Raw genomic sequence first — 24085 nt, 5'->3', positions numbered from 1 at the left:
TTATTTAATACACCAGTTTCACAATTTGAGCTGAAAGAACTTTTCCACGACGTTCTAATTTATTGAGATGCACCTGTACAAACATACATATATACATACACATTTATAAATTATATATATATATAATTTCATTTCCATTAAGTTTGTTGAAGTATTAAAGTATTAACTGAAATTAAATAAAACTAAAACTTAATAAGAGACCTGTACAGACATAATAAATTCAGACTAAAATTAAAATAGATAACAAATACAAATCATGACAGTATAGTTTATCAGAAATCCTAAGAAATAGCACTACCAAACACACATGCTGCAAACAACAACTTACTTACACATAGTAAGAAATGGTTATAAAAACTGAAACAGAAGTGAAACAAGTAGTAGAAAAGAGGAGAAATAAAAAGTGATACTTCTATCCTTTCCGGTGGCGTCGATGCTCTTTACACTCTTCGGTCTTCACACGAGGAGGACTTCACACAACAACTGCCGCGGTAAACTAAGCTTTTTTATACCCATCTAACAAAACACTAATTGAATTTAGCTGGACACCTACACACCTACCTCCCAATTCGATACTATCACGATACTTGGGTGCCGATACGATATGTATTGTGAATTTTTATTTTTATTTATTTTTTAAGAATTGTGATTCGATATCGCTGTTGCCATTTTTTTTGTTTTGTTTTTAACTCTAGACCATGGGCAAAAGTTGAATGATACACTTAATATAGACTGTCACAATTAAAACAAACACATCTTAGAAGTCACTATTCCGATTAAATTTTACAATTTATTGTGATTTTTTTTTGTTTGCTTATCAAAGACAAGACAATGGAAAATAGTTGATTATACCCTAAAAAAAAGACTCTTTATGTTGAGTCATATTAATAAAATGCATCACATCTTTCTAAACTTTTATTTCAGGAGCATACATATACATGGTGTATCTTTAAAGTCCCCTGAACCATGAAACTTTAAAGTACCAAAACCCTGAACTTGCACATGAATGACACGTTTCAGTCATGTTTAATCATGTTTTCCCAGCAGCTGGGATTCAAAGCGTGCAGGTGCAGAGATGGTTTGATCCTCTGCCTCCGTCATGGTTTTGCTTTCTCGTGCCGACTTGAAACATATGTGACGTCATCTAATGCAGCGGCACTACGCACGCAGAACGATCGCTGTGTGACATCAAAGCACCTGAATTGAGTTTTTCTTGCGCCTGAATGTGCAAATGCATACAAAGTATGAAAAATACCCGTGTGTTTCTGAGAGGAACTGGCTTTTACATAGCTTTTCTTTTCATCTTGCTTCTGTATAATGCATTTAAATGAGTGTTAATACGTGCAAAGCTGCTGGTTTACAGTGGTAACCAAGGAAACGCTGTATCTGTTCCATAAGCGCCACCTGCTGTCAGAGAGAGAGTAACTGCGTCTCATTCAGCCCGTCTGCTGTCAACTGCAGTCACCAGGCTGTACCGGTTAACTAAGGCAAATATGCCATTTTTATGAGCTTTTGCTATAAAATGACCACTTCAAAGACTGAGTTAAAAAAATATCAACGTGCATTTAACGGGTAAAAGCAAAAAAAAGTCCTCAGCATCACAGTGGCCTGTTTTTCCATTCATTATAGGTCATGGAAATTCAGCTTTTTAGTCGGTGAAAGTCAGGGAATTTGACATTTGGCTTCGAGTGGGAACCCTGTATATGCTTTTTTTTTATACGCCTAACCCTTATTTTGCTCGCTAGCTCTCTCTCATTATAGCTATAACTATTATTTATTATAACTATTACCCCTTCACAACTTAAGTAGCCTAAATAATTAGTCAACCTGATGCTGTTCTAAAGCCGTATTAAGCTACCATATTTTTTTCGGATCACAAAATGCTTGCACTTGTCCAATTGTAAACTACTTCAATCTTTTTACAAAAAGGATTCAAATGTCATAAACATTATCCCATGCAGCTCGTTCTGTATTCCAAGTGTTCTTAAGACATACGATAGGGTTTGCTGAGAAACAAATCGAAAATGTAATCTATTAAGTGAAAATCTCCAGTCATTGCATTCATGCATTTATATGCGTTCGATCTCACGACGTTCTGTTAATAAGCTCTCTGCACTGCACAAGGAATCTCTTATTTACATCTTATCTACACTTTGTTATAATGAGAGGATTCTCAAGCTTACAGAACTCAGCACCTGACAAGAACTCAGTGTTTTGAGCAGTGAGGGAACATTTGACGCTCTCCATAACACAAATACACACTGGAGCATTTGCCAAGTATGTTTCGCCAATATCAGACGGGGCCCCCTGATTCCCCGGGGCCCTAAGCGGCCGCTTACCTCGCCTATTGGTTAAGTCCGCCCCTGCCTATCTGTAGTTAAGATAAGATGACACACTTAGGAAATGCTGTTCTGTAATAGCTTTTGTTCTAAATCTGTCCCTGCAGCACAGAAGCAGTCATGAGTAACAGGTATATTTGTAGCAATAGCCAACAATACATTGTATGGATCAAAATTATACATTTCTCTTTTATGACAAAAATCATTAGGATATTAAGATCATGTTCCATGAAGATACTTAGTAAATTTCCTACCGTAAATATATCAAAACTTAATTTTTGATTAGTAATATGCATTGCTAAGAACTTCATTTGAACAACTTTAAAGGAGATTTTCTCAATATTTAGATTTTTTTGCTCCCTCAGATTCCAGATTTTCAAATAGTTGTATCTCAGACAAATATTGTCCTATCATAACAAACCATACATCAATGGAAAGATTATTTATTCAGATATCAGATGATGTAGAAATCTCAATTTCGAAAAATGTACCCTTATGACTGGTTTTGTGCTCCAGGTTCACAAATGTGGTCCTAACTCAAATTACTATGGTTACCGAACAGATAAAATAAGATTCTTCAGTATCTGACCAGTCACTCCTGTGTTTGTGTTCAGTGTGTTTCCGTCTCCGGACCAGCAGGGCGGCGCTTCTCACGGCCCGATGGTGTTAAATACGGGCGGATCTCTGCCGGATCTGTCCAGCCTGCACTTCCCGTCTCCGCTGCCGACCCCGCTGGACCCGGATGAGCAGGGATACCCGTATCTGAGCGGCGGCGGCAGCACGGGGAACCTGACCTGTACTCTCACGCAGCTCGGCATCCACAGCCCCAGCGCCTTCTACTCCACAGGTGTGCCTCCGCAAACCCTCCTACACTTACTGTACTGAAACATTCACACTCAGAGTTCATGCTTTATAGTAGAACTGCACGAGATATATATATATGTCCAGACATGTCCAGAACGTGCAGCAAAGTGGCGGGAGCCTGCCTACATCGATCGCATATGGGATATATGTCAGCCCTAATCTTAGAAAGTCTGACCTTAGACCAGTGCAGACGATGAACAATTTTGAACTGTATTACAGCATGTCTAAGGCATATAGATAATGAAAAAATTCCTTGTATTATTTTGTGCCAAATTTCCTCTGAGATTGGTTCGTTTAAATCTGTCTCCCATTTATTTTTAAGTAGGTCTAAGGGTGTTGAATCATACATGTTGAGTAGTTCGTAAATCTTACTTATAGTCTGTTTTTTGACTGATTTATATTCAAAGATTGAGTCTATTAATGAATTGGGAGGGCACGATGGAAAATCGGTCGAATTCAATGCTACAAAAGTCCGGAGCTGCAAGTACCTATAGAACTGTGCTTTGGGTATGCCATATTTCTGTACCAGCTGTTCAAAGGAGGCGAACTTTCCATCCATATAAAGATCAGACAGTGAGATCACACCTTTACTAGCCCAGGCATCAAAAGCTTGGTCCATCATTGATGGGGCAAACATGTCATTTTTTATGATTGGTGCTTTAAGGGAAAAGGACCGTCTAATCTGATTCCATATTTTAATTGAATGTATAACAACCGGATTAGAAGTCAAGCTAGAGATGGGCTGTGCAAATGGTAGTCTAGAACACAATAAGGCCCAACTGAAGCCCCCTCCAGAATGAACCATACAGGGGCAGAGGTGTCATTATTTATCCAGTATAACAATGCTCTTATGTTGGCTGCCCAATATTAATGCATGAAGTTTGGGAGTGCATCCCTCCCTTTGCACGAGACATCTGCAGTATACTTCTTTTTATCCTTGGTGTTTTTTTGTTTCAAATAAAGGCCGATATCTGATTATTTCGTTTGAGGAAGAAAGATTTTGTTAAAAAAAACGGAAGACACTGAAAAATATACAAAAACTTGGGCAGAACATTCATCTTTACCGTATTAATTGTTCCACCCAATGACAGAGGCAGGTGGTCCCAGCGTTCAAGCTCTTGCTTCAAACTGGATAAGAGAGGCTGATAATTGGCCACATATACATCTTTATAGTTATGTGTAACCCAAACTCCAAGGTACTTGAATTTCTTAGGTCTAATTTTAAAGGGAACTGAACCTAACGATGATAGACTGACCCCATCACCAACAGGCATTCATTCACTCTTCTGAATATTGACTTTGTAGCCAGATATTTTGCCAAATTCTGTAATTAGATTGAACAGTTTGGGGAGACTTGAGAGGGGATGAGACAAGTACAATAACATATCATCCGCATACAGCGAGACCTTATGTTCCAATCCTGCCCGCTGAATACCCTTAATGTCAGCTCTTTGTCTCAAAGCTAGAGCAAGTGGTTCCATTGCCACTGCAAATAAAAGTGGGGACAAAGGACAACCCTGTCTCGTGCCGCGTTGAAGCTCAGCGTAAGCGGATATATTATTGTTAGTGCGTACAGCAGCCAATGGAGATGTATATAAACGTTTGATCCAAGATATAAACTTGTGGCCAAATCCAAACCTCTGTAGTGTGTTGAAAAGATAGCCCCACTCCACCCGGTCAAACGCCTTTCCAGCATCCAGTGAAAGCACTACCTCTAGTGTACCGGGCGGGGAGGGTGCGTAAAGAATATTCAAAAGACGTCTAATGTTAGGAAAAGAGTAGCGGTTCTTAATAACACCTGTTTGGTCAGGGGATATAACCCCTTCCAAACGACGGGCGAGGACCTTAGCCAGAACTTTGGCATCTGTGTTAAGAAGGGAGATCAGACGGAATGAGCTGCATTCAAGAGGGTTCTTATCTGTTTTGAGGATTAAAGAAATAACTGCCTGACGCATGGTTGATGGAAGGGATTTCACTGAAAGTGGTTCTTCAAAGACTGATAACAATAAAGGAGAGAGCTGATCTGAGAATGTTTTAAAGAAATCTGTTGGGAAACCATCCGGGCCTGTTGATCTGCCACTTTGCATAGATCTAATCGCTGATGTTATCTCTTCAACCGTAAGGTCCTCCTCTAATTCAGCAGTCAACTCTGGTTCTATGGAGGGGACCTGTACATTTAAAAAACCTCCAGCGAGGAGTCCTCCTCATATACATCAGAGCTGTACAGTGACTGATAGAAATTTTGGAAACAGGAATTAATTTTTAAGCTATCAGTATTTTTTGATCCCAGCTCATCATTGATTGCAGGAATGGTCTGATTGGCAGTCCTTTGCCTCGGCTGATGAGCAAGTATTCGTCCAGTCTTTTCTCCGTGTTCATAACACACATGCCGAGACTTAGAGATGAGATACTCAGCCTGGCGCGTTGACAGAAGATCTGCAGTAAAATACGCTTTTCATTATTTCTGCAGAGGGCGTATGACTATTTAGTCTGTCTAGCTTCAGTATTTCGTCCATCAGCTCTTTAAGGCGTGTTTTTATTTTTATTCGCACAATAAGAGATTATCTGGCCCCGTAAGTAATAATGTAACATGAGATTACATTAATGTAAATCTCAGAAGAGATGAATTTAGTAAAACTCAGAACTCAGAAGAAATAATGTAATCTCAGAAGAGATGAATTTAGTAAAAGCTTCTTCCGAAAGGAGCAGAGAGTTGAGTCTCCAAGGGCAGTAACTGGACTGTATATTAGGGATACACATTTTCATAATTAGAGGACCATGATCTGAAATTACTATAGTTCCGTAATCACACTTGGTAACGAGGGGAAGGAGTCTTTGAAATTATCTATACGGGAGTAGGTTTTATGGACAGGGGAGAAGAAAGAATATTCTCTGGAGGTAGGATTGCGAAACCGCCATATGTCAGCTATGCCATAGGATTTAAGAAATAAATTAATCGTATGCGCTGATTTAGACAGGGAGGTATTTTTGGGTGAACTACGGTCTAAGACAGGGGAAAGTATACAATTTGTGTCACCACCAAAAATAAGGTGGTGTGATGACATATTTGGCAAACGAGAAAAAAGATTTGAAAAGAATACGGGGTTGTCCCAGTTTGGTGCATAAATGTTAGCCAAGATGACTGGTAAAGAATAAAGCTGCCCCACCACAATAACATAAGGCCCTAATGGGTCTGCCTCTACGCTAGTCATAGTAAATGGTGTGTTCTTATTAATAAGTATGGCTACCCCTCTAGCTTTCGAATGAAAATTGGAGTGATATATCTGTCCTGTCCAACACCCTCTAAGTCGAAAATGATCCGTTGTACGTAGATGGGTCTCTTGGAGGTATGCGATATCTACATTAAGTTGTTTTAAATGTGCAAATACCTTTTTAGGTTTCACTGTGTGGTTAAGTGATTTAACATCCCAACTCATGAAGTTGACTGAGCAGCCCTTCATCCCTCTGGAAGTATTAGTGTTACTCATGTTAAGGAGAAATATTTATGTATATGAAACCTATAAACGTCACAACATGACATCAAATGAAAATTAAAATGGACATCTGTCAGAATAAATCTGGTAGTTAAACAAAAATGATAACCCCCCCCCCCCCCCCCCCCCTTTAACACCCACAAGAACAAGGTGAGCACAATACCCCTCCAAAACAAATCCACAAATTAAGTGTTTGTGTTAGAATCAGAATCAGAATGAGCTTTATTAGCCAGGTATGTTTACACATACAAGGAATTTGTTGTAGTGACAGAAGCTCCACAGTGCAACAGAAAGACAGCAACAGGACAGGACACAGGTAATAAAAGAATAATATACAAATATCCAAATAGGCAATGTACAAAGCAGCAAAAACACAATATATAATATAATCAACTATGTATGTACAGGTCAAGTATGTGCAAATTAGAAATGAGAAAATAAAGATAAAATAAGTGAGTGTGGTGAATAGATAATGTATTAGTTGTGTGTTCCACGTTTATTGTTGAGTGTTCATGAGATGGATTGCCTGAGGGAAGAAACTGTTCCTGTGTCTGGTCGTTCTGGTGCTCAGAGCTCTGTAGCGTCGACCAGACGGTAACAGTTCAAAGAGGGAGTGTGCTGGATGTGAGGGGTCCAGAGTGATTTTACCAGCCCTTTTGCTCACTCTGGACAGGTCTGTAGTCATTAAGTCCAGTAATTTTGTGTTTCTTTGGGACGGGGATGATGGTGGAGCGTTTGAAGCATGAGGGGACTTCACACAGCTCCAGTGATCTGTTGAAGATCTGTGTGAAGATGGGGGCCAGCTGGTCAGCACAGGTTTTTAGGCAGGCTGGTGACACACCATCTGGACCAGGTGCTTTCCTTCTTTTGTTCTTCCTGAAGACCTGGCACACATCATCTTCAATGATTTGAATTGTAGGTGTGGGGGTGAGGGGGGTTGCTGGAGGTGATGTATAACAGAGTGATATGCATCCTTTGTTGTGTAACAGTGATCCAGTATATTACTGTCTCTGGTGGGGCATGTGATGTGCTGTCTGTATTTTGGCAGTTCACGGGAGAGATTTGCTTTATTAAAGTCCCCAAGAATGATTAAAATGTTAATAATTTTAATCTCTAAAGAGTAGGGAACTCTTTAGAGACAACAGCTCGGGCCCCCGCCAAACCCTCCATGTCAAGGCAACTCAAACCGCGCATTACGCCATTATAACATAAACTCTGCTGTATAAGACAGTAGTAATAATAATAATAATAAAAAAGAGCCTGATGACAATGGCAAAAACAAGGACAATATTATATGCTTCCCTCAAGATGTTGTGGCCGAGGATCACAAGCTCAAATCTAAAAGGTGACCAAAATTATCTATCAAGAAAGACAAATAGATTAGAGGAGGACAGGAAGCTTTAACAGTGCACTTATAACACTAACCGGTGATATTAACATCTGCAGCAAAACCATTTAAATCAATATTGTCCTGCCAATGTTGACCTTGGGATTAATAAAAACATCCGTTGCTTATGACTGAGTAACACAATTCTACGCCCATGGCAAGAGCTAAAAAATAAAATTAAAAATTAAAACAAATTATTACTCCGTTGGGGTAAGTTTTAATTTGAAATAACGTGTATACACAGAACTCAGTCTCAGTCACTTTCGAGTCTCTGTAGGTGTTCTTCTTGACGTATCTCATCGCTTCATCTGCATCAGTGAGTTCTTTTTCTTTACCATCATGAGAGATGCGTAGTCGGGCTGGAAATAGGATACCAAACCGGACGCCCTGGCGGTTACGCAACAGTTTCCGAACCTCCGTAAACGCAGCCCTGGCCTTAGCAACGCTTGCAGTGTAGTCTGGAAAAAAGGCGATTGAATCCCCATTAAATCTCAGTGGGGCCCGACTGCGCGCACGTCTCAACACCTCGACACAGTCTTGGTAATAATGAAGTTTAGCCACGATGGCACGTGGCTTTCCATCCGGACCTCTTGGTGCAAGACTTCTGTGCGAGCGGTCCACAAGTACATCCTTTTCCAGCTGTAGCGATTCTCTCAGCGGCCTCGAAACCGACACAGTAGAGCTTGATCCATCCGTCTCAGCCACCCCCAGTATCCTAATGTTGCACCTTCTCATCCTTCCCTCCATGCCTTCGCATTTTCCTCTCAGCACAGTCACCTCTGCTTTCAAATCGGTTACCACAGACTGCAAGCTTGTGTCTGCAAGGTCCTTGATCGTAGTCTTCATTTGGTCCATCTCGGAGTGAATTGCCGCCGTAATATTTATTATTTCCATTTTTACCGCTTGTATTTAGTTTTTAAGAGAACTGAAATCATCGGCAAGCGCACTTTACAGTTTGGATTTAATCGCCTCCGAAATGGCGCTTTTAGCGAGCGAAGAATTTCTGATTTCAAGGCTGCCGCGTCCGGGCTGTCCGGCGAGGGTGGGGTCGTTCGCGATCGGGTGACGGTGGAACTCGAAGTCGAGGCAGTGTTGGGCCTAGTACCAGATGATGCGTCGTATTTATATTTGCGTAGTTTTTCCACCATTGGCCCACATATCAACTACTTTCTTGTTTTAGAAATGCATTCAAAACAGATTCCACCCAATGTTTTGTTACAGGTCACTTATTTACTTTATAAAACAGGAATTCGGCGGGAGCTCGAGCTAGGCACGTATTACTCCATTGCCACGCCACGTAATTCCACCTGCTGGCGATTTTAATTCCACATTTAAAGTATCTTTTAATTTTTTTTTATTAATTTCAAACATCACTTTTCAACGTTTTGTGTTTAAAATATCAAAACATTATGCATTTGTAACTGCAGGTTAAAGCATTACATGTCCCTCTGAGCTGCATTAAACAGTTAATGTATAAAAAAACTGTAAAAATCAAGGAAATTTCTCTGGCATTTTTCTTTTTGCTGTATCGAAAACGTACCGAACCGTGACATCACTGTATCGTTTGAACCGAAATGTGAATTTTGTGAACCGTCACACCCCTATATACACACCTAATGGTTAGAGAGTCAGACTTGTAATCCAAAGGTTGTGGGTTCGAGTCTCGGGCCGGCAGGGATTGTAGGTGGGGGGAGTGAATGTCCAGCGCTCTCTCCACCCTCAATACCACGACTGAGGTGCCCTTGAGCAAGGCACCGAACCCCCAACTGCTCCCCGGGCGCCGCAGCATAAATGACTTTTGATTTTCTGCAAAGCTGCTTTAAAACAATGTGCATCGTGAATATTTAAATTTGACTTGATTTATACAAAACTATCAGACTGCAGAATGCTGCCATTGACCAATCACAATCCAGTGAGTCGTGTCACATGATCTGAGATGGATGTGGTGAGGAAGACGAGTCGGTTCACTCATTTAGGACTCTTTTTATTTTTTCTGAAACAGAGACGTTGTTATTTTCAGATATCATGATCTTTGGTTGTGTTTGTGTTTCTGTAGGTCTGCTGCCGTCTCTGCAGGGCATGTCCAGTAACCCCTCCCTCCAGTCGTCGCTTAGCAACCCCAACATCCAATCGTCTCTCAGCGCTCACTCGTTCCACAACTCGCTGAGCTCCGCCTCCCTGCACTCATCTCTGAGCAACCCCTCCCTTCAGTCTTCGTTAAGCTCCTCCCCCTCGCTGAGGTCATCGCTCAGCAGCCAGTTGCTGCAGTCGTCGCTCAGTAACTCCTCCCTCAGCGGCTCCTTCCCTGCGCTGCAGCCGCAGACGGGCTCATCCCCGCGCAGACGAGCGCAGCTGACCCCGGTGATACTTCCTGCAGACACACGCAGACATCACCCCAAACAGTTCTCCCCCACCTCCTCCACCCTCAGATCCATCAGACAGGTAAACACACACACACCTCCACCCTCAGCTCCATCAGACAGGTAAACACACACACACACTCACACACCTCCTCCACCCTCAGTTCCATCACACAGGTAAACACACACACACACACACTCTCACTCACTCACACACCTCCTCCACCCTCAGCTCCATCACACAGGTAAATACACACACACAGACACACATTTGTGCAATGAAAAAAAGTCCCTCGGTTTTATAAAATTTAGGTCTTATCTTAAAATTTATAACAAATGTCTGAATTACCATTTTAAGAGGGCATAAATTGGAATGGGGAAAAGGATGGAGAAACGGCTGCAGCTTAAAATAAATGTTAGATGGAAACATTGTGCTTTATGATGGAGTTTATGATGTGCTTTATGATGGATCTTAATTCACTATATTTGAAATAGTTTGCGCTGCAGTTCAATAGGAAATCAGATAAAAGCATCCAGTCTCTCATAGCATTGAAGCAAATGTTCAGTTTATCAGTGTATATTGTAATAAATATTTGAGAAATGATTGTTGTATCTGATTGTATTAGTCTATATAGAGTGATAGTCAATGTAGGGCTGGGCGATAAATCGATTTGATCGTTTAACTCGAGTGTGTAGTTTACATCGATTTGTTTGAATGAAAATCGGTTTTCTTGTTAACATCCGCCGACGCTCCCCTCTGAGCTTCCGTAGGTCCGAATGAGCTCAGTCCTCCCCGCGCGCGTTTGCTATATAGGGTTTGGCCGATAGACGATGCCTGATGCTGATAGACATCATGATGTTAAAGGCCTAACGTTACTTCGTTTTTGTACGCGAACACGCAGCCTTTCAAAGTTTACTCCATTTGAAGTTGTACGCGAACGCTCTAGAAAGCTTCAACCATGTTCAGTGTCTGCTCTATTTTTCCCAGTTAAGTCATGACTGATAACAAATATTGATAAGAAAGCTGAGCTGTCTCATACCCTCTCGCTCACAAGCGCTTGTCAATGTGAGCGTCTGTTGTTGCAGTCTCAGCTATTCTGATGTCGTCTCTTTTCAACTGAAACAACGACCATGAACATGTGGAAGAACTGATTACTGTTAAATAACTTCAGTGCGCATGTGATCCCATCTGCGTCTGAAAACTACTGCGAGTGACTATGAAAACATATTTAGTAGCACCAGTGCGACTGAACCGATCAGCATATTTGTGTTTGTGCTGAGGGAGCTTTAACTGTATCTAACTACTTACGGGTTTTTGTTGAGTAATGTATCGCATAACAAAAGAAGTGTAGACAGTGCATGCATCTCTTATTTACACAGTGTAAGGAGCTTCGGTGATTATAATGGAGTTTGGTGAGATCGCGATGAACTAAGATGAGTGACAGCTTTTAATGATTATTAAGGGAATTTGCAAATGTGATATTGATTTAATACAACAGTTCATTAAACACGAAGTTAATATTAAATGACTTATATTGTCTGACTACAACACTATTGCCTTATTTTTGCTCTATTTCATCAACGAAAATAGTTTCAAACAAAGTCTGAGCCAAGCTGCTGCACATCTCCATTCAAACACAGCGGTGTTTCGTTTATGAATGAACTGCGTTTTTGAATGAATCTAGTGAGTCAATGATTCAATTACCCATTCATAAAGACAGTCTACTTCATTCCTGAATGAATCAGCCGTTCAGTTAAATGAATGATTCAGTGATAAAATCAGTGACATACCGCCACCTACTGGGGGTTTTAATTTAATTAAGTATTTTTTCTGTCATTTAAATCATTTAATTGGTTTCACAGACAAGGCTTAAGCCTAGTCCTAGACTAAAATGTAATTCTGAGTTGTTTCAGCTGAAATAAACTTCCACTGATTGATCTTAAAACATATCAGTGCCTTTGTTTTGTCTCAAGATGCACACCAGTAATGTTTTTTCTCTAAGGCATGTTAATAAAAAGTACTTAAATGTCCTGATTGAACTATGGCCTAATCCTGGCTTAGTCTAAGCTCTGTCTGTGAAACCAGGCCTTAATATTTCTACATTCAAAATTGTATATTTAAGACATTAACCTCAGCATGAATTTATGAATTTAACTGCACTCATGCAACCTCTGAGCCTCATTAAACATCTGAAAATACGCCTACAAGCCACTTGTTTTCTTCTGTGCCACCTGTAGTACACATTTATTTCTTAAACACTGATTTCATTTGATCGGTATCTTATTCTACTTGTTTTTATTCTGTTGGTTTAATTAGAAATGTTAAAAAGCTTATTAATATATATTTTTTGAATTTGACAAAAGATGACATACTTTTAATAAAGTTAGGAAAATGCCATTACAAAATAATAAAAAATGCCATTACAAAGGTAAAAACTAAATTGCCTGTAAATCACTTTATTTGACGCGCTCCTAAAAAGAAAAGTAAGCGCACTTTTTACTATGGCAGGGCCTGCCATCTAGTCTTTTTGGCTTGTTGTTTCTGATTGCACTTTATCCCTAAAGGGGGAAATCCAGATTAAATCCCAGAAGGAAAACTCAAAACAAAATGAAGTTAAAACTTGTTTTGAACAATTTCTTTGTCATCAGCAGATTGATTTTAAGTAGGGGGTGAAAAAATCGATTTGAATCGTAAAGTAAAAAGAATCGGGGATTTTTTTCTTAGGCCATATCGCCCAGCCCTAAGTCAATGTAACAAAACCGCACAATACCAAAGTTAAAGAGGGTAAACTTGATCATTCAGCTGAACTCTGCTCGTATGTTTCAAACACTTCGGCTCTTCTATTAATATCAATGGTGTGACCTATTTCAGATGCGGCTGAAATTATACCAACTGTGCTTACATACACACACACACACACACACACACACATACACACACACACTTCATTGTTTGATCTAAATTAGTGCTAGGGACAGTTGAATCGCTGGATATTGTTAGGGACATTTTATCTGCAGAAGTAGCTTCAGATGCTTCTTCTCCATCTGTCTCTGTCTCAGGGTGTGGCTCTGGACACCAGCAGGCTGCAGGTGGATCAGAGGTCGTCTCCGTATTCTTTTGGCCAGCAGCAGCAGCAGGTTCAGAAGGGTCTGGGTCTTCACCTGCACAACATGCAGAACCTGCAGAAGACCTTCCAGATGCAGCCGCTGAAGTGGCCGAGCCCCGGTCAGAACCAGAACCAGAACCCTGTGGGTTACAGGTCTGCAGACGCCTCGGAGCCGGATGCGCAGACGGGACAGACCCAGTCCGAGCAGCAGAACCAGATCAGTCCGGCTCTCAGCGGAGATCTGGACCTGTACAACGTGAGTGACTGACAGGACAGCCATGCTGTATAATAACGGAGTTCCTATTACAGGATACTTCAGAGAATACACAGTGGTACCTCTCCATAAAGATGTCAGTATAACTGTGGTCACTCATACCACAATGTTGTTTTTAACCCTTGTGCCACCTTTTGGACATTTTTGTCCTTTTCAGTATTGTTTTTTTGATAATATTGCCTGTTTTATTGCATACATTTTGGCACAAGTGTGTATTTTTATTGGAATTTTACTATTTCACTTCCATTTCCTTTAATAAATCTGTTTTGCACTAGGTACAAACTAAAGTTCCTCTCAGGACCTTAAGGACAAAAATGTCCCCATTGAAACCCATTAAAACTGCTATTTTTAATCGCAGTGCCATTTAACTGTAAAATTATGCAATTTTTGTTAGTAAGCTTTCATTCTGTTGGCAGGGCTTCAAAATTTAATTTTTTTACCAGATAGTGCCATTTTTGTCATGTTTGGCCTATAAATCAAATACTCTCTTTATTCCTGTTTTCTGCTTCTGCATATTATAGAGCCAGTTGGATAAATAATGCAGCTATAATTGTGTGGGTGTGTTGGTATGGATGTCAGAGTGTGGTTTGTGTGCGTGTCATAAAAAAAAAAAAAATTGTGTGTTCTTGTGAGAAAAACTACTGCAAATCACAAGTCACTGTGTGCACCAGCGGAGTTTTCCTGGGATCTAATGGGGAAACTCTTACTAGCAGGTTTAGACATGCTTCATAAAATATATATTTTATAAATATGATTTCATAAATCATTTTCATAAACTTAAACCTCTATAACTTTTTACTTCAACAATAATCTGCCATGGGTCGTCTTTAAAATTAGACCAAATTGAACTCTTAAATTTCTATGACGTTTTTTTGACATTTTGGTCCTCTATGGACCTATGTGTAACTTCTTTTAATTGACTCACAAGGGTTAAATAAAATATTGCAGTGTTTATTATAAATGATTTATCCACACACATCGTTTTTTTTGGCTTGTTTGAGAAGCAGTTTAATTCAGATATGTCACAATACTGTAAGAAAAGATGATTGCAGCTTCTGTGTTCATGAAGACTTTACTGTCTCATAATTCAGTCGAAATTGTGTTCTCTTCCGGTTTGATGAAGTGAAGTCTGCTTCATTCATTCTGTGCTTGTGCTTTGAGTCTAATCTAGTTGTACCTATTACATAATAGTACATTACAGTAATCTAACAGCAATAACAGACCAGTGTTAATGTTGAAAACTAAAACTATTAAAATAGTTTTCATCAATTGAAATTAAAGCATAAATAAGATAAAAAAAACTTACTGGCATACAAAATGTTGCCTTTGCAACGAACTGAAATAAAATGTTTAAGTACTAAAATGACTAAAACTGAACCTGAAATAAAAATACATAAAAGCAAAATAGAAGTATACAAAAACAAGAATAAGAAAAAAATATTCTAAAACAAAACAACTTAAAGTAAAGATAAAATAAGCTGATTATATGAAAATAAAAGCAAATTCTAAATATTAATAAATAATATGTTATATAAACAAGACTAAATCAGCACTGGTCCAGATGTGGTAATACCATGGTATTTTCAATCGTTTATGGTCGAGTGTCTCTTCTTTCTCATTTAGGACACAATGTTCCTGAACTCACTGCTGGACGACCCATACCTGGGCCTGCAGATACGCCAGAACCAGCAGGTCACACACTCTCACTCTCTCTCTCTCTCACACACACACACATGCACTCACGCGCACACACACACACACACACACACGTTGGTTTTTGTGGTTTATGGGGACTCTCCATAGGCGTAATGGTTTTTATACTGAACAAACTGTGTGTGCTATTGCCCTACACCTACCCTACACCTAAACTTAGCCCTCACAGGAGACTTTGTGCATTTTTAGATTTTCAAAAAAACACCATTTAGTATGTTTTTTAAGCCTTTTGAATTACGGGGACATAGGCAGTGTCCTCATAAACCACATAAACACGCACTCACGCACACACACACTCACTCTCACGCACACACACTCTCACACGCACTTACACACACACACACTCTCACACACACACACACACACTCTCTCACACACACACACACACGTTTCTGTGAATTGGGGGGACTTTCCATAGACTTCTATTACTTTTATGCTCACCAAATTATATTTTCTATCCCCTAACCCAATGGTTCTCAACCCTTTTTTCCACCGGGCCGCACTATGGTCCAAGTGCAAGTCTCACGGGCCGCACACGTCATTTACATATTACGTCATCAATACAAACCAAGCACATTTATAATATTTTTTTAAAGCCTAAATATTATGATATCTAAACGATTACATTTATTGAAATAAATAAATAATTCTACTAACCATTAATTAAACACCTGATGCTGTCGGGAGCTGACCAGTTTTGTGAAATTCTGCTCGAAATGTTAAGCCCAGCTCACACTGTGCGATTTTGGCCATGGTTTGGTCGTCTGAGACAAATTTTTAAAATCCTAAAAAATTCCTATAATCCTAGGCTCAAATCTGTAGTCTTTGATCGCTGGTTTGACATGTTCACCGACAGCCGATTAATGGCTGTTGCGATCAAATTTCACCTATTACCAATTTCATGAATTGGTATTACCTCCATTTATATACTTTTCATGATAGCCAACATTTCGGTCCCGCGTGCAATGCAGTTCGCAGTCACTGGACGTTTATGGGTTGATAATGTAAAACTCTGGACAAGTTTTCTTGCGCGCAATCATACAGTCTGACATTAATGACAACTGAGATCCGATAGTGTGACATGATCATCATGTTCGTACAGTCTGACAAGTATAATCCTAAAGGACTTTTAAAAAAATCGCACAGTGTGAGCCCGGCTTAAGACGCGCACGGAAGCGAGACTTGACACGCGACATTGCAGAAAGTGTGCGTTCACAAATGTAGCCTATGTTGATCCAAATATGGAAAGCATTTTCAAATTTAATAATCTGAGGTTCTCTCCAGAGATGGTTTGCCAGATTTCTGTAATTAAGGATGATTGCTGCATAGTAGCCTGTGGGTGTTTCTTTTTGCCTGAACATCTTCAAGTGAGTGGCAGGGCAAACTGAAAGTTGATGCCGAAAGTCCAGCACTCTCTTCACTGCTGATGCTGCGACTATTCTTGTTTGAATGCGTTCCTCGCTGGCATTTTCCACATTTTGTTTTCTCCCTTAACAAATTTGTCCGTTCTGATGCTCAATTTTACAGAACTAATGACTACTGATGACTAGCCTATTTGAATTTAATTCTGCCAAAGTGCACGCTTGTACGTGTTCATTAAATGCTTAACATTAATTACATGAGTACATAGATCTGCTCATGTCTGAAAATAATATATGAAAAACTAAATTATTTTACATAAAAACCTTATAGCTTATATTTTAGTAAATTTTTAAATTGACGTAAAAACTAAAATGAATTGTAAAACTGAAAGAAATTTTTTAATTGTGTTCAGCACATTGACTGTAACATTCAGCATGGTGGACCGCATTTGGATTCGTGACAGGCTGCGGGTTGAGAACCACTGCCGTAACCCTAAACCTACCCCTTACAGAAAACCTGTTTGCATTCTTACACTTTCAGATAAACAACTTTTACTATTTTTAATCATTTTTTTCCCTCGTGAGGACCGCAGGCCGGTCTGCACAATGTCAAAAATGTCAGGCTTTACTATCCTTGAGGGGACATTTAGTCTCACACACACTCACGCGCACACACACACACGTGCATGCACGCACACACGCATGTTAACTGTCTCTGTTCCTGTGGTGTGTAGTTGAGTCTGGACTCTCAGCTGGAGGCTGTGGATCATGGCGGTGGTTCTGCTGGGGTTCTGAAGGCTCAGAGTGGCTCGTATCACAGTCAGCTGGAGCTGCTGGACTCCTCAGAACATCAGATGATCAACCAGAGCCAGAGCTACACAGACGGGCGGTACGCCGTGCCCAACATCATCCTGACCGGTGAGGGACTGAACTCGCTGATCGTGTGTGTAAGAGAGTGAGTCTGAGAGGGTGAGTGTGTGCGTGTGTGTGAGAGAGTGAGTCTGAGAGGGTGTGTGCACGTGTGTGAGAGAGTGAGTCTGAGAGGGTGTGTGTGTGTGTGTGTGTAAGAGAGTGAGTCTGAGAGGGTGAGCGAGCGTGTGTATATGTGAGAGGGTGAGTGTGTGTGAGAGTGAGTCTAAGAGGGTGAGTGTGCATGCGTGTGTGTGAGTGAGTCTGAGAGGGTGAGTGTGCGTGTGTGTGAGAGAGAGAGTGAGTCTGAGAGGGTGAGGGTGTGTGCACGTGTGTGAGAGAGTGAGTCTGAGAGGGTGTGTGTGTGAGAGTGAGTCTGAGAGGGTGAGTGTGTGTGTGATAGAGTGAGTCTGAGAGGGTGAGTGTGCATGTGTGTGTGTGAGTGAGTCTGAGAGGGTGAGTGTGTGTGAGTGAGTCTGAGAGTGTGCGTGTGTGTGAGTGAGTCTGAGAGGGTGAGTGTGTGTGTGAGAGTGAGTGAGTGAGAGGGTGAGTGTGCGTGAGAGTGAGTGAGTCTGAGAGGGTGAGTGTGCATGTGTGTGAGAGTGAGTGAGTCTGAGAGGGTGAGTGTGCGTGTGTGTGTGTGTGTGCGTGTGTGAGTCTGAGAGGGTGAGTGTGTGTGTGACAGAGTGAGTCTGAGAGGGTGTGTGTGAGTGAGTGAGTCTGAGAGGGTGAGTGCGCATGTGTGAGTGAGTCTGAGAGGGTGTGCGTGTGTGAGAGAGAGAGAGTGAGTCTGAGAGGGAGAGTGTGCGCATGTGTGTGTGTGAGAGTGAGTGCGTGCGTGTGTGTGTGTGTGTGAGAGAGTGAGTCTGAGAGGGTGAGTGTGCATGCGTGTATGTGTGTGAGAGTGAGTCTGAGAGGGTGAGTGTGCATGCATGTGAGAGGGTGCGTGTGTGTGAGAGAGAGAGAGTGAGTCTGAGAGGGTGTGTGTGTGAGAGAGAGAGAGAGAGAGAGAGAGAGAGAGTGAGTCTGAGAGGGTGAGCGAGCGTGTGTATATGTGAGAGGGTGAGTGTGTGTGAGAGTGAGTCTAAGAGGGTGAGTGTGCATGCGTGTGTGTGAGTGAGTCTGAGAGGGTGAGTGTGCGTGTGTGTGAGAGAGAGAGTGAGTCTGAGAGGGTGAGGGTGTGTGCACGTGTGTGAGAGAGTGAGTCTGAGAGGCTGTGTGAGAGTGAGTCTGAGAGGGTGAGTGTGTGTGTGTGAGAGAGAGTCTGAGAGGGTGTGTGTGAGAGGGTGAGTGTGCATGTGTGTGAGAGTGAGTCTGAGAGGGTGAGTGTGCATGTGTGTGTGTGAGTGAGTCTGAGAGGGTGAGTGTGTGTGAGTGAGTCTGAGAGTGTGCGTGTGTGTGAGTGAGTCTGAGAGGGTGAGTGTGTGTGTGAGAGTGAGTGAGTCTGAGAGGGTGAGTGTGCGTGAGAGTGAGTGAGTCTGAGAGGGTGAGTGTGCATGTGTGTGTGTGTGTGCGTGTGTGAGTCTGAGAGGGTGAGTGTGTGTGTGTGACAGAGTGAGTCTGAGAGGGTGTGTGTGAGTGAGTGAGTCTGAGAGGGTGAGTGCGCATGTGTGAGTGAGTCTGAGAGGGTGTGCGTGTGTGAGAGAGAGAGAGTGAGTCTGAGAGGGAGAGTGTGTGCGCATGTGTGTGTGTGAGAGTGAGTGCGTGCGTGTGTGTGTGTGAGAGAGTGAGTCTGAGAGGGTGAGTGTGCATGCGTGTATGTGTGTGAGAGTGAGTCTGAGAGGGTGAGTGTGCATGCATGTGAGAGGGTGTGTGTGTGAGAGAGAGAGAGAGAGAGTGAGTCTGAGAGGGTGAGTGGGCATGCATGTGTGAGAGTGAGTCAGAGGGTGTGTGCACGTGTGTGAGAGCGTGAGTCTGAGAGGGTGAGTGCATGCGTGTGGTTGTGAGTGAGTGAGTCTGAGTGGGTGAGCGTGAGAGTGAGCGTGCGTGTGAGAGAGTGAGTGAGAGGGTGAGTGTGTGTGAGAGAGTGAGTCTGAGAGGGTAAGTGTGTGTGAGAGAGTGAGTCTGAGAAGGAGAGTGTGTGCGGGTGAGTGCGTGCGCGTGTGTGTGAGAGTGAGTCTGAGAGGGTGAGAGAGCGAGTCTGAGAGGGTGTGCGTGTGTGTGTGTGTGTGTGTGAGAGTGAGTCTGAGAGGGTGAGCGTGTGTGTGAGAGAGCGAGTCTGAGAGGGTGTGTGTGTGAGAGTGAGTCTGAGAGGGTGAGCGTGCGTGTGAGAGAGCGAGTCTGAGAGGGTGTGTGTGTGAGAGTGAGTCTGAGAGGGTGTGTGAGAGTGAGTCTGAGAGGGTGAGTGTGCGTGTGAGAGAGCGAGTCTGAGAGGGTGTGTGAGAGAGCGAGTCTGAGAGGGTGTGTGTGTGTGTGTATGTGAGTGAGTCTGAGAGGGTGAGTGTGTGTGAGAGAGCGAGTCTGAGAGGGTGTGTGTGAGAGAGCGAGTCTGAGAGTGTGTGTGAGAGTGAGTCTGAGAGGGTGAGCGTGCGTGTGAGAGAGCGAGTCTGAGAGGGTGTGTGTGAGAGAGCGAGTCTGAGAGGGTGTGCGTGTGTGAGAGTGAGTCTGAGAGGGTGAGCGTGCGTGTGAGAGAGCGAGTCTGAGAGGGTGTGTGTGAGAGAGCGAGTCTGAGAGGGTGTGCGTGTGTGTGTGTGTGTATGTGAGTGAGTCTGAGAGGGTGAGTGTGTGTGAGAGAGCGAGTCTGAGAGGGTGAGTGTGTGTGAGAGAGCGAGTCTGAGAGGGTGAGATGTTCACAGATGGGGTAATGAATAATATATTTTTTATGACCTGTACCTTCCACAGTTACTCAAACTGAATAAATTATACAGTGAATGCGAGCAAAGAATATTTTCATTGTCAAAGAACATTATGACTGACTTCAGTCTAGCGTCGATCAGTAAAGCTGTCTATACACGGTTTGATGAATATGAATCTCTTACATAATACATACATCTGCACTTTGTTGTTTATGATGAGAGAATTCACGTGAGAACTGAACGACTCTGATTGGCCATTGCATTCATAAGCTCAACAGACTCATGTGTGATTGGTTACAATGTGCAATACTGTAAAAATGCGTAAAAGGATCATGGCGCAGCATTGAGCAGATCTAAATTTAATGCTGCGGTCAATACTTTTAATTTTAATTTTATTCGTGACAGCCATAATGGATTTAGTTCAACTGTACATCAGCATTTGTGTCCGTGAGTTGCCATAATTTCTACAAGCGGAAACAATGATCAGGGACGAGCCATTATTTAAAATTGGAATTTCTCTGGATTTATAAATCCTTGGGAACTTTTGGGATAACCCTAGAGCACAACTGCATGAAATATACCACACTGTGCAAGTAGTTTTTGGATATTTTATTACGAAAATCTTACATATTGTGCCTTTAATGCGATTGTTCAGGAAGTATGAGTTATAGTTCACTTTGTATTTGCATTATTGTTTGACAGAACTGGAATTTTGTGTGTGTGTGTGTGTGTGTGTGCTGTTTAATGTATTATTAGTAGAGTGCTCACAGTCTGCTGTGTGTCTCAGGAGATTCCTCAGGACTGTCTAAGGAGATCACGAGCGCTCTGTCCTGTGTCCCAGGCTTCGAGATGGACCCGTTCTCTTCGGACGACCCGCTGGAGCTGGAGGGTCTGGGCATGCTTACAGACGGTGACCTGATGCTGGCTGACCCTGCTGTGGAGGACTCCTTTCGCTCTGACCACCTCAAGTGACTCGTGCACACACGCTTGAACCCTGAGCTTCTGCCCTTTAACACTGCGCTTCTCAGACGATCAAAGCTGCACCGTCCACTTCCTGTTACAGATGACCAATCACAGCCACGTGCCTCCACCGATTGCTGCTCAAGCGCTTCAGTCCCAGCATGCACTGCACCGCACAAGGTTAATGCAGAACCCACTCGTGCGCTTAAAAGTCGTTGTTTCGTTCAGATGTGACGAGTGAAACACTTCATTTGATCTGTTTGATATCTCAGCCAATCACGTGAGTTTGGGGCGGGGCTATCAGTCAGACTGTCCAATGACAGACAGGGAAATAATCATGTAATGTGGCCGTGTTCAGAACAGCATACTATCATACTGCAGAAAACAACAGGACAGATAGCGTATCCCATGCATTGTGCTCGACTTTCTCTTGACAATGCAGAATAAATTTAGATTTTTATTTCCGTGCAATGATGCATACTATCAACACTTATTGTGGAATAATCGACCTACTGTTTATAAACATTGTCATTTTTAATGTAATATATTTGTTTTTAATATGTTACTATGAAAAAGTAATTAATTACATCTAATTACATCTTAAATGGTGTAATTACTCAACAAAAAAAAAAAATGTTTTTAAATTAAAACATTATTTATGATCTGTCCCAAGTATTTTTAAGGGGAGGAGGTAGATACATTTTAAAAATTGGATGTTAAATTTTGAAGTTTTATATAGAATTGTTCTATAGTCCAAACATTATTTAAGGCAATTACATGAGAATAAACTGTACTTTAATTACAAACAAATTAAGAGTAATCTGTTGCTTGAATTCTTCAAAGGAAAAGCAATTAATTACTTGATTTACTGCTTAATTTACTTACTGTGTGAGTATATGTATGGGAGAATAACAATCAGTGATGCAGAATGAAAGCAGAGAACAGTGTCATTGTACAGATTAGTGTGCACTATATAGTGTGCACTGTGCAGTATGCAGTGAGCTAGTATGCGGTTTTAAACACAGCCGTTATCTTTAGACACACGTCACCTTTAAGGCATGAGAACAAGCGTTGTTTTGTCTCAGAATTCAGTCTGCTCATGTTTCATAATGATTCTGATGATCTCTGATCCAGACTAACTAGTCTCCTCTCTGTACTAGTTAAAGCAGCAGCGTGTTTGTCGCCGCATGCGCTGAACCACTGAAACAGTGTCGTAAATGACCAGATATGTGTGTGTGTGTGTGTGTGTGTGTGTGTGTGTGTGAGGTTTACTGCGATCCGCTCGTCTGCACTCTTCTGCCTGTATTTGCACGATTATTCTCCTGAGCAAGGCCATATTCAGAGGAACACGTATTTTTATGTAACTTAATACTGCGTACTATGAGATTTATTTTTAAATAAAGTTGCTATAGATGTTTATGCGCATAAATGTATATTTGTATATGAAATAAATTAATATGTTGAGAAACATGTCGATCGCCAGGTGGATTGTGAATGTTTTCAGGTGAATCGCACAAATTTAGTCCAGAACAAAACGTCACAATTCACACCAAAATCAAAGGGAAGAAATGATCAATTATCCTTTGCAACAACAAAAAAAAATATATCTTTTAGGCCAGATTCTCATGACATGCAGTGATTTTAGTGGGTAAATGGGCTGAACTGTCTTAAAGTAATGTCACAAAAAAAAAAAAAAAGGTTTGAGATTCTGGAAATGATTTTTAATAAAGTCTAGAATATGTTTTCATTACAAATAGAATCTCATGGGCATTTTATCTATCACATTTTAACATTACATTTAGCCATGAAAATAGTCAGAAGCTTTTGGAAGCTGGTTTCCACCATAGAATAAAACATCTAAATGGTAATTGCAACTTTTTCTCTCACAATTCTGATGTTTTTTGCGCAAATCAGAATTGTGAAAAAAGTCGAGATGTAAAATTACATTATAAACATCATTTTAAAATGAGAATTATGTGGTATAAAGTCATAATTTGCAAGATATAATAATTCAGAATTGCGAGGTAAATGTAGAATTGTGCTATAAACGTTCAATTTTGATCATTTTGATTAGAAAGTTGGAATTGCGATATAAAATTAGAATTGAGAGAAACTCAGAATTGCCAAATATAAACATAAAATTTTGAAAATCTCAGAATTGCGATAAAGTTGGAATTGCAAAATAAAATTATGAAAATAAAATAAAATGTATAACATTTTTTCATATAAAATTTTAGATGAAATAATATTATGAGATAAACTCAGAATTCTGAGATATAAACAGAATTTCGATAATCTCAGAATTGTGATAGAAATGTGGAATTAGAATTGTAGAATATAGTTTCCGCATGGAATAATTTTTTTTTATGGTAATTGCATCTTTTTATCTCACAATTCAAACTCAGAATTGTGAGATATAAACTGAATTATTAATGTTTTTATGCTGTGGTGGAAACGGGCTTCCACAGAAGCTGGTGTTAAACAAACAAAACATGATCTGATTTGTCAGCGAGTGTTTGATG

General features: G+C 41.1%; 1 protein-coding gene across 3 annotated transcripts in view; it reads left to right on the top strand.

Annotated features, from left to right (window-relative positions):
* The window catches only part of LOC306878219 (CREB-regulated transcription coactivator 2-like), a 33992-nt gene extending 10747 nt beyond the window's left edge, over nucleotides 1-23245 (top strand). For 2 of the 3 annotated variants that reach the window (XM_079430420.1, XM_079430418.1), the window contains 6 exons: nucleotides 2954-3186; nucleotides 10141-10526; nucleotides 13505-13807; nucleotides 15449-15517; nucleotides 17634-17817; nucleotides 21391-23245. In XM_079430420.1, the coding sequence (XP_079286546.1) occupies nucleotides 2954-3186; nucleotides 10141-10526; nucleotides 13505-13807; nucleotides 15449-15517; nucleotides 17634-17817; nucleotides 21391-21575 (1360 nt within the window). In that variant the 3' untranslated portion in view covers nucleotides 21576-23245. The remainder of the gene's footprint in view (nucleotides 1-2953; nucleotides 3187-10140; nucleotides 10527-13504; nucleotides 13808-15448; nucleotides 15518-17633; nucleotides 17818-21390) is intronic. The other variant, XM_079430419.1, reaches the window with a different exon arrangement.
* The last annotated feature ends 840 nt before the right edge of the window (nucleotides 23246-24085 follow it).

Source organism: Barbus barbus (assembly GCF_936440315.1).
Source record: "Barbus barbus genome assembly, chromosome: 12".
In the NCBI taxonomy this organism is placed as follows: domain Eukaryota; kingdom Metazoa; phylum Chordata; class Actinopteri; order Cypriniformes; family Cyprinidae; genus Barbus; species Barbus barbus.
Note: the sequence above shows the minus strand (reverse complement) of the source record. Positions and strands in the feature narration are given on the sequence as shown.